Genomic DNA, 10,948 nt, shown 5'->3' with positions numbered 1-10,948 from the left:
ACCGAATTTTGTATTAAAAGCAATAGGATTGTTTTTACCAAATGTTTTAATCTCTCCTAAGTAGAGATTCCATAGTTGATCCGAACCCAGGATCACGTCGATAGCATTAGGTATGTGGAATGAGGGATCAGCCAGCTTCAACTGACGAATCTGTCTCCAGTGGGATGAGCTCGTATTGATCGCATGCGCTGGTATCGATGACGTTAGTACACTCATGATTAGCGTAGTGACTTCAATAGAGTGTGAATTGGTCCGCGAATATAGTTGAATTGTTGAGCGCCCTCTAGTGACCCCAGCACTATTGGCGGCGAGACTTGAAACTGATATCCGGGCGTGTGTTCGTGTAACACCAATACGTTGAACAAATGCTTCAGTCGCCAACGTGATTGACGACCCTGTATCGAGTAGGATCCTACAAATAGTTTTGTTACCCCATGCGTCGATTACAGTAGCCAAAAGAGTAGGTAGAATTGCTTGCTTAGCTTCCGCAGGAATAGTTTCCAAAGTGTGATGAGCAACAGCCGGACCGAAATGCGCCAATCCAGAGTTATGTGACTCTGCGTTACGATTTGCCCGCTGTGTTGACTCTGCTTGTACATTAGAGGCGTCTGATTGCTCTACATGTATCAATGTGTGGTGCCTTAATTTACATAGGCGACAATTAAAGGTTGACTTACATTTCTTGACTTGATGATCTTTACTAAGGCAGTTGTAACATAATCTGGTTTTATATGCAAACATGCGACGGGAATTCAAATCAAGTTCTTTAAATTTCATGCAATTTGAAATAAAATGAGACTCATTGCAGTATGAACAATATGGAGTTACTGTTCTTTGCACAGTGGTATGATGCACGATGGTTTGCCTTCGATTTTGAACACTGGGTGAAATGGTAGGCTAACACGTCTCCAACGCGTCACAGCGACCTGTAAGAAATTCCAAAAATCATCAATGGTCACCTTGTCACGATTTGAGTTGCTATGTTCCGCCCAGACTTGACGTGTGCCAGTAACGAAATAAGGTCATCTTTAAGTGCGATCAACTCGTTCACTGAATCGCATCCGGTGGGAATATCATCAACATATGCGTCTCTTGCCAACGCGATTGATGCTAAAGGGTACTTCTCTTGATAATCATCGGCGAGTTGCTTTAAAACTCGTACAGCTAGAAATGGCGATGGGCCTAATCCATAAGTAACTGTTAACAAACGATAATGCTGAAATGGTTCGTCTTCTTCCTTGCGCCATATAATTCTTTGATAATTAGTGTGCTTGGATGACACTAAAATCCTGCGAAACATCTTCTCTATATCAGCGCAAAATACATAACGATGCTGTCGAAAACGTAGACATACTCCCAAAAACTCTTTGTATAGATGGTCCTATGTGAAGCCGGTCATTTAGCAAGAAACCCTTCTCATCCTTTCCAGATCCGTCAAATACAACGCGACATTTTGTAGTCGAGCTGCTTGGTTTAAGTACAGCGTGATGAGCTAAATATACACAAGTATCAGGGTTTTCGTCTATTTGCATCTGTGATAGAAGTTCCATGTGTCCTTGTTTTTCGTAGTCGTTTATAAACTTCACATATTGCTGCTTAAGTTGAGAATCCTTACGAAATTGTCGTTCCAATGAACTAAATCGTTGCTTAGCCTGAGACAATGTTGGGTAGATGGGTGGGGCTTCATCCTTAAATGGGTAGTTGACGATGTACGTTCCATCTTGTGTGCGGGTATGTGTACTTCCAAAGTGTTGCTCTACTGGATCGGTGGCTTCAATTGTGGCTTTTGATGCTTGAACGTTGTCTATCTCCAAAAAAGTCCGAACCAGTGTGTCGAGGTCTTCATGAGCATGATAGGAAAATACTGGCATTACGCTGTCACTTGCAGCGCTATATGAACCTGCAATGACCCAACCGAATTTTGTATTAAAAGCAATAGGATTGTTTTTACCAAATGTTTTAATCTCTCCTAAGTAGAGATTCCATAGTTGATCCGAACCCAGGATCACGTCGATAGCATTAGGTATGTGGAATGAGGGATCAGCCAGCTTCAACTGACGAATCTGTCTCCAGTGGGATGAGCTCGTATTGATCGCATGCGCTGGTATCGATGACGTTAGTACACTCATGATTAGCGTAGTGACTTCAATAGAGTGTGAATTGGTCCGCGAATATAGTTGAATTGTTGAGCGCCCTCTAGTGACCCCAGCACTATTGGCGGCGAGACTTGAAACTGATATCCGGGCGTGTGTTCGTGTAACACCAATACGTTGAACAAATGCTTCAGTCGCCAACGTGATTGACGACCCTGTATCGAGTAGGATCCTACAAATAGTTTTGTTACCCCATGCGTCGATTACAGTAGCCAAAAGAGTAGGTAGAATTGCTTGCTTAGCTTCCGCAGGAATAGTTTCCAAAGTGTGATGAGCAACAGCCGGACCGAAATGCGCCAATCCAGAGTTATGTGACTCTGCGTTACGATTTGCCCGCTGTGTTGACTCTGCTTGTACATTAGAGGCGTCTGATTGCTCTACATGTATCAATGTGTGGTGCCTTAATTTACATAGGCGACAATTAAAGGTTGACTTACATTTCTTGACTTGATGATCTTTACTAAGGCAGTTGTAACATAATCTGGTTTTATATGCAAACATGCGACGGGAATTCAAATCAAGTTCTTTAAATTTCATGCAATTTGAAATAAAATGAGACTCATTGCAGTATGAACAATATGGAGTTACTGTTCTTTGCACAGTGGTATGATGCACGATGGTTTGCCTTCGATTTTGAACACTGGGTGAAATGGTAGGCTAACACGTCTCCAACGCGTCACAGCGACCTGTAAGAAATTCCAAAAAATCATCAATGGTCACCTTGTCACGATTTGAGTTGCTATGTTCCGCCCAGACTTGACGTGTGTCGACATCTAACTTTATCAGCAAAATATGTATAAGCCATGGGTCACGAGAATCACAACCAAGAGCGCTTAGCCCCGTACAACTTCATCAGCACCATCCACAAGGTTTCGCAAATTGTTTACAGCAAGTTCAGTAGTAACCGGCAAATTTAAGAATTTCGTTATTAGCGGTTTCTTGTTGTACCTTTGCTCTAACTTCTCCCATGCTTTGTCATAGTTATCATTGGTAACCGTTATGTGTTTCACAAGTTTCAATGCATCACCTTCCAAGTATGATTTTAGGTAATGGAATTTTTGGCACTTATTGAGACTTTGTTTTCGATTTATTGAGCCTTTAAATAAATCACTGAATTGCGGCCAATCCTCATAGTTTCCCGAAAACGTTGGAATCTTGATTCTTTCACACTGTAATTCCGATTTGATGCCACTTTCGTTAAGTGTATGAAGTAATTGAGAAGTAAGCTCATCAGTTGAGTTGTCTGGTTTCCGTAGCACGCTGGTAGCTTCTGAGAGTACATCATATGCCTTGTAGTAGTTCTCTTCGCATTCTATAAGCTCCTCATTAGGGTCGACGTAGTTTTCTACCCCTTGAAATTGGCAATAATCCTCTCTAAGATCCATCAAATGATCGAACGTATTTTTGAGTCTTAGTAAGCGATGGTACAATGCGTCGACTGATTCCCCTGAATCTACTGCCTGATATGCGTTGTTGCACGCACGTGTGAGTTGCGTAATAGTAAACGCACGTTGATTAGAAATGCGATTCATCGTTTGACAGTGATGGTTTCACAACTATTTAATTACACTCTAATTAGGCTGATCGAAATATTGAATTCAGAAATCCGTTATCTTTAATCCCGATCCGGTGTAGTATACTTTTAGGGATAAGATTAGGCCACATACTTCTAGGGATAGATTATAAGTAATTAGAACTTAAGCATAATGTCTAGCTTTAAGTACCGTTAAGGACACTAGCCATAAGACCAATGTAAACGTTCTCCTATAAATACCGGGCTTGCGGCCCCAATAAATCACTTCAAGTCAAACCTTGCCTTCGCCTATTTCATGGCGATCCTGCCTACTATCGGCAACAAATAAAATAAAGGCAAAATAAAATAAATCCTTGCCATACAAAAAAAGCAAACAGTACATTTAGATAGAATAAAAATAACATAAAAGGATGTTAGAAAAATATAAATTTTTCTTTTTAAAAAAAAGGAGGTGTAGTATACTTTTAGGGATAAGATTAGGCCACATACTTCTAGGGATAGATTATAAGTAATTAGAACTTAAGCATAATGTCTAGCTTTAAGTACCGTTAAGGACACTAGCCATAAGACCAATGTAAACGTTCTCCTATAAATACCGGGCTTGCGGCCCCAATAAATCACTTCAAGTCAAACCTTGCCTTCGCCTATTTCACCGGCTCGAAGGACCAAAAAATTTGTATGTTTAGAAATGTGTGGACTGTATTAATCTTTATTCGGTTATAGTGTAATTAAAGAGAATTAACAATGAACCCGACTGGTCTGTACCAATGTCAAAATGTAAGTGTTTTTCGTACGCATGCATTTGATGCTAAGCAGCGTGGTTTGTGCAAATTGAGAATAACGGATGTACCAACGTTGCGTTCACAAACAAATGCAAACGTAAAGAACAATAGAAAATATACAGTGGTTCGTGTACATGAATATTGACTTAAACTATTTAATGTCGTTTAATTCCCAAACAGTAATATAAATTTATAATGTCTGTCTAAAATGTATCTTCGAACTCGTCCATCTACACATGTCTCCCCTGTAAAGCAAAAGGGATCATCTGAAGTTAACGCTTCAAGCGGCCGATGATCTTTTTCTATCTTTGATTTTTTTATTCTCTCCCTTTTCGCATGCACGCTCAATTTTAATAATAGAATGAAGTAAGTCGTCTCGCCGACTTGGGTATACCATACACCAGGTGAAAGAAATTTTTCAAATTTCGAAAACCAAATGTATGACTAAGCAATGTTTATTTATTAAGTCCCTAAGTACATTATTTATGCATCTTTGAAAGGTTGCAGGGGCGTTTTTTAATTCAAAAGGCATACGAGTATACTCATAGTGGCCGTTTTTGGTTGAAAATGCTGTTTTTTGATTGAGGAGTCATCCATTTCGATTTGATGAAATCCTTTAGCTAAATCAATAGTAGAAAAATACTGGCTTCTGCCAAGTTTAAGTTAGGAATTGGGAATTTATCGCTTATAGTAATTTCATTTAATTTTCTATAGTCTATTACGATTCTAAATTTATCTTTGCCTGATGCATCTTTTTTCTTCGGCACTACCCAAATACTCTACAATACGGAGAGTTACTTTCTCTAATAATACCCTGTTGTAACATATCCTTTATTTGTTTCGTAACTTCGTCTTCAAGTGCGTAGGGGTAGCTATAAGGTCTTTTGTATATCGGATCCTCATGAATAGTTTTGATTCTATGTTGAACCTCATTTGTAAAAGTAAGTTGTTCCCCTTCCTGATATTGTATGTCACGAAACTCAATTAGTATTTTCTTAACACACTTTCTCTCTTCGCTATTCAAATGTTCCAACCTTTATTGATTATTTTCTTCTAATTCGTCTTCTAAAGCAAAAATAGTTTCCGTTGGAGGCTGGTTTTCAACTTGATTTTGAAAAGAATGTTGAACATTTTTATATTGGGAGCTATGGTGGCTAAAGACAAAGTTATTAAGTGTCGTTAAACCTGTTTGAAAATTAATGATTGCTCCGCAATCTTTTAAAAGCTCTCTTCTGAATAACAAATCATAATTATTTGAGGACTTGTAAATGTAGAATATTTGACTTGTAGGTATAAGTTTGTTTGGTTGCGTTAATATATAGGTAATTTTCTAATGCAACTTCTAAATCTATGGTGTCCACACTATTTTTATTTTTTTTTATGTATTGGAAGATTAAAAAAATTATTATTATAAATGTTAGGTATTGTTTTCTGGAAAGGCACTCATTGGAAAATTTTCGCTCGTATCCATTCGTTGGTGTCCACTACTTCCTTCTCTATTTCTTTTATTTGGCCTATTGTTTTGTTCCTCACTATTATTATTTATTTCTGCGTTTATCGGATTTTCCTGTTGTCCCTGGTGTAGCTGTTGGTTAAATTGATTATACAGCTGATTGTACTGGTGAGATTGGGTTACTCCCGTTTGACCATTGGAATATTGAGGCTGAATTGACTGGTTAGACACTGGATCCATAAATGAATTTTATGATTGAAAATTCTGACAGTCTCTAGCCATAGTACCCCTACAATTAGTTGGCATGGAACTGTTTTTATTGCTGTGTAGATATTAAGCGTAGTAGCGGCAGAACGGGAGTATATACATACATAGCATGCTATATGTATTTGAATATATGTATGTATATATGTATGTATATATGTATATGTACGGATGGTACATACTGAAAAGTGCTTACGGTAGCGTTCTCACGCTGCGGCCAGTCCGCATAAGTGGCGGATCCTATTACTGCACTTATGTATGTATGTATATTTGTTATTGAATAAACATAGCAACAAAGTGTCGTTATGTTATGAGGTGTTACTCTTACTTTATAGTTGGGCATCAAAGCTTTCTGCTCTCTGACGTGACGGTCGTGTTTTTGCATAGCTCCTGAGTTTTTATTAATATTTATTGTTTTTTTTCAATTTTTAATTGTGCTTAGTTTGTTTACACTTCCGCTGGTGTTATTCGCTTGACTCCCTTGTGTTTTATTTCCATAATTCGCCAAATTAATCAGTTTAAACAGTTTTTTCTTTTTCGTGATTAGTGTTTGGTGCATTTACATATTTTTTTTTTTTTTCTTTCGTCATTGCTTCTGCAGTTGCTCCCCTCATCGCCCCATCATACCATCAGTGCTAGTGGCTTTGTTGTTCTCTCTGCTTTGTGCTTGTGCTTAGCTTCTCTCCCGCGTAATCACTTTTGTAAGGCCGCCTCTCAAAGCTCGGCTTATAACTGTTCTTGCACTCTCTGTTGTGCTGTGCACTCTAGCTGTCTCTTTGTTTTATTTGTAATTATTGATTATTTATCAATAATTATCTTTGTGCTGTGAATTTAATTTTTCTATATATTCTTATATATATATAATTTTTTGTTTGCCTTTCTTTCGGCTTTTCAATGGCTTGTTGTCTACCTAATTGCAAACATTCTGATCGTTTTGATGATCAGTATAGAACAATATCTTGTTGGCTCTGCGATAATCTTATTCACTTAAAATGTGCTGGCCTCAATGGCCGCGACTACGACAAATTTTCTGGTTTGTCTGTGTCTAAGCCTGAGCTTGGCTTAATGCGCTGGACTTGCCCATCTTGTGCCAGCCAGCAGCTTGATTTTAGCCGTATGTATAGGGATTTTCGTTTAAGGTTTCTTTCTTTAAACAAACTGGCCAAACAGCTGTCAAACGAGTGTGACTCTAGCGTTCAATTATTGTCGCAATTCAAATTTGTTCCACCTTCTGAGAAATTGCACAAGAAATGTACCCTTGAGTTGCCTCGTAAGCAGTCGCCAGCTCTCTCTATTACTTCCTCTCCGATTTTACTTTCGCCTACACCATCTTCTTGTCCCTCTTTATGCTCTTCTTTTCAGATTGAAGTATCCATTACAAGCCCTGGTGTACCTCAATCTATCCCTCACGGGAACTCTGATCAATCACAGGATCATGCCGGCTCTCAATCACTTGCGGATCCCAATGCTCCTCCGCCTCCACTAACTGTAGTGCCTCATCGCAAACAATTATTTATTTCTAGGCTTCCTCCAGATACTTCTGAGTCGTCTGTGGCAGCTTACATTGGTAATATTTGCCCTGCTAAGGTTTTAATTCAAAAGTTTAAGTTTTGTAGGCCTCGCGAAATCTCCTCTTTTAAAATTACAGTACCAAATGAGTACTTCTCAGCTATGGTTGACCCTAATTTTTGGCCAGAGGGCCTAGTTGTACACGAGTTTGCGCCCAATAAGCGCTCTCGTCCGTTGCCTGTCCACCTTCCTACTTTATCTTCTGCTTCAAAAAACTAATAACGTCTAGTCTTTGCATTCATTATCAAAATGTAAGAGGACTTCTTACCAAGCTGTCGAACCTTTTCTGTGATAGCCAAACCTTTTCGGCTTGTCAGCTTTCTCTGAAACTTGGCTTAACTCCTCTGTTTTAGATAATGAAATTCTTTCTAATAATTTTATTTCTTATAGGCTTGATCGTGTTGGTCGTCGTGGCGGTGGAGTACTCATTGCTGTAAACTCGAATCTGTCTTCAAGTGTGGTGCCGATTGATCTCCCCTTAGGTGTTGAGTTTATTTGCGTCGAAGTTACATGTTCTAACTTTAGCCTATATATCTCTTGTTCATATATTCCTCCAGCTTCTGATATCATGATCTACGTGCACCATGCTGATGCTTTACGAACTATTTTTGGTCGTCTTAAAGATCGTGATGTTCTTATAGTTTTAGGTGATTTTAACTTGCCTAATATTTCTTGGCTTGTTGATGATAATCTATCTTTCTTAATTCCTTCATCTCAACATGTTTTTCTTGATAGCCTACTTGAATGTCCACTATATCAGTTGAATTCTTTCCTTAACTGTTCTAAAAGAATCCTTGATCTTGTTTTTGTCTCTGATCCCACTGTTAGTGCTGTATCGCAAACACAGCCACTAGTGAAACCTGAAGATCCTTATCATCCTACCATTGAAGTTACTATTTCTTACAACTCCGTTACTAATTTATTTAAAAACATCTCAAATTCTCGTCGTAGATGTTTTCGTAAAACAAATTTCAATCTTCTTAACAGCCTTATTTTCTCTTTTGATTGGTCGTTTCTATTTGAGTGCTGCGATATAGATTGTGCAGTGAAGTTTTTCTATTCTGCTCTTAATTCTCTAATTGATAAATGCGTTCCTTATGTGAATGTCTCTACCGTCTCCAGCTCGCCAGTCTGGTTCACACGTAGGCTCTCTAATCTTCGCAACATTAAATCGAGATATTTTAAAAGATTTAAAAAAACTGGTTCGCGACTTGACTATGCAAATTATTGTATAGCCAAATCTCAATTTTGTCTTTTAAATACTCAATGCTACAACAATTATCTCGTTCGCTGTAAGGCTGAATTTTATAAGAACCCCAAAAGATTTTACAACTTTGTCAATTCCAAAAGACGCTCTAATGTACTACCTTCCACCTTCAGACTTAACGACCAGTCTGCTAATAATGATTTAGATATTGCAGATCTGTTTGCTAAATTTCAGTCAACATATTCTACTACTGTTTCGGATCCCACACCCTATCCCTTTTCAATCCCACATTTAAATTGTATGTTTTTTCCCAGTATTACTGAAGACTGTATTCTCTCTAGCTTGTCATCTATGAAGTCTTCCTTCGTTCCCGGGCCTGATGATATACCTAGTTGCATCCTTAAAATGTGTTCGATTTCCCTATCTAAGCCTTTAGCTCGGTTATTCTTTATATCGAGTGAGACTTGTAGATTTCCTGATATTTGGAAGGAGTCATTTATTATTCCGCTTTTTAAAAAGAGTAGCAAATCGGATGTTTCCAACTACCGTGGCATTGCCAAACTTTCGGCAATACCTAAACTATTTGAGAAAATTATTACGTCTTCCCTTCAACATCTATCCAGATCCACTATTTCTCCTTGCCAGCATGGTTTCATGAAAGGTCGTTCGTCGCTTACCAACCTTTTAGAATTGACTACCCTAGTACACCATGGCTTCCGTAAAAAGTGTCAAACTGATATTATTTATACTGACTTCAGTAAGGCTTTTGATACGGTTGATCATTCTTTGCTTCTCGCGAAACTTAACATCATGGGTTTTTCACCAAAATTATTGGGTTGGTTAAAGTCGTATCTTATTGGCAGAACCCAAAAGGTGTATTTTCGTTCCTCGATATCTAAAACTGTTAGAGTTACGTCAGGTGTACCCCAAGGCAGTCATCTGGGCCCACTATTATTTACATTGTTTATAAATGATTTGCCTTTGGCCTTGGCTCATTCACGCGTGCTCATGTTTGCGGATGACGTCAAGATTTGTTATTCCTATAATGATCCTTCTTTCCAACAGTACTTGCAATCAGATCTCGATGCGTTCTGTGATTGGTGCCACGTTAATAAATTACACCTTAATGCCTCTAAGTGTTCTTTTATGACTTTCAGTCGTTTGTCTCCGCTCCTAGCTCATTACTCTATTAAGTCTGTTCTGTTAGATTGTGTTCCATCATTCAAAGACTTAGGCGTTATGTTTGACCCTAAACTTTCATTTATTGTTCATATTTCTTCAATTGTCAACAGAGCAAGCAGCCTTCTCGGCTTCATTAAACGTTGGGCCAAAGAATTTGATGATCCCTATGTAACAAAGGTTTTATACACTTCGTTAGTTCGCCCTACTCTAGAATATTGCTCGCCAGTGTGGAGCCCGCAATATGATGTTCACCAGCGTAGTATTGAATCGGTACAGAAGCAATTCCTTAAGTTTGCGCTACGCGGTCTAAATTGGGACCCGGGTCTTCGCCTACCTTCTTATTCTGACAGACTTCTTATTAATCTTCCTTCACTTTATAACCGTAGGCTTGTTTTTGGCATTCTCTTTCTCCATAAACTAGTCAACGGCGAAGTCATTTCTACGAATTTACTAGATACGCTGTATTTTTGTGTTCCCTCACGTCGGACCAGAAACTTTTTTCCTATTCACCTTAGTAGATGTCTGACTAACTACTCTCTTCACGAACCTCTTCGTGTTCTTTGCCAATCTTTTAACAACCTTTCTCACCTTATCTCTCCTCATCTTTCTGTAACTTCTCTTCGCGCTATACTTTTTAATCATCTACAGCGAAACCAATGAAAATATTCTGGACTTGGATTGGCTGCAACTCATCCCTGGCCACATTGGCTGTGAATCGGGGCATAGCTGGCACCTTGTGCAAATAAAACACCTCCACCGGGCTGGGGATGTTTAGTTGTGTATAAAGCTAAGCTACCTTCTTCA

The 10,948-nt window shown here is 38.7% G+C and overlaps 1 protein-coding gene across 1 annotated transcript; it reads right to left on the bottom strand.

Moving 5' to 3' along the window:
- Positions 1-218: 218 nt before the first annotated feature.
- On the bottom strand, positions 219-2,129 carry LOC137572532 (uncharacterized). The gene is made up of 3 exons (XM_068284271.1): positions 1,952-2,129; positions 1,355-1,900; positions 219-412 (listed from the first exon to the last, which is right to left on the bottom strand). Exons 1-3 carry the CDS (start codon positions 2,127-2,129, stop codon positions 219-221), a joined length of 918 nt encoding a protein of 305 aa, XP_068140372.1.
- Positions 2,130-10,948: the final 8,819 nt, after the last annotated feature.

Source organism: Drosophila tropicalis, unplaced genomic scaffold (assembly GCF_018151085.1).
Source record: "Drosophila tropicalis isolate 14030-0801.00 unplaced genomic scaffold, ASM1815108v1 contig_381, whole genome shotgun sequence".
Taxonomy (NCBI): domain Eukaryota; kingdom Metazoa; phylum Arthropoda; class Insecta; order Diptera; family Drosophilidae; genus Drosophila; species Drosophila tropicalis.
Note: the sequence above shows the minus strand (reverse complement) of the source record. Positions and strands in the feature narration are given on the sequence as shown.

Coding starts and splice junctions, on each gene's coding strand:
- LOC137572532 (XM_068284271.1), bottom strand. CDS start 2,129: ATGAGTGTACTAACGTCATCGATACCAGCGCATGCGATCAATACGAGC. Junction 1,901..1,951: donor AGGAGAGATTAAAACATTTG/GTAAAAACAATC, acceptor GGGTCATTGCAG/GTTCATATAGCGCTGCAAGT. Junction 413..1,354: donor TATACAAAGAGTTTTTGGGA/GTATGTCTACGT, acceptor AACTATTTGTAG/GATCCTACTCGATACAGGGT.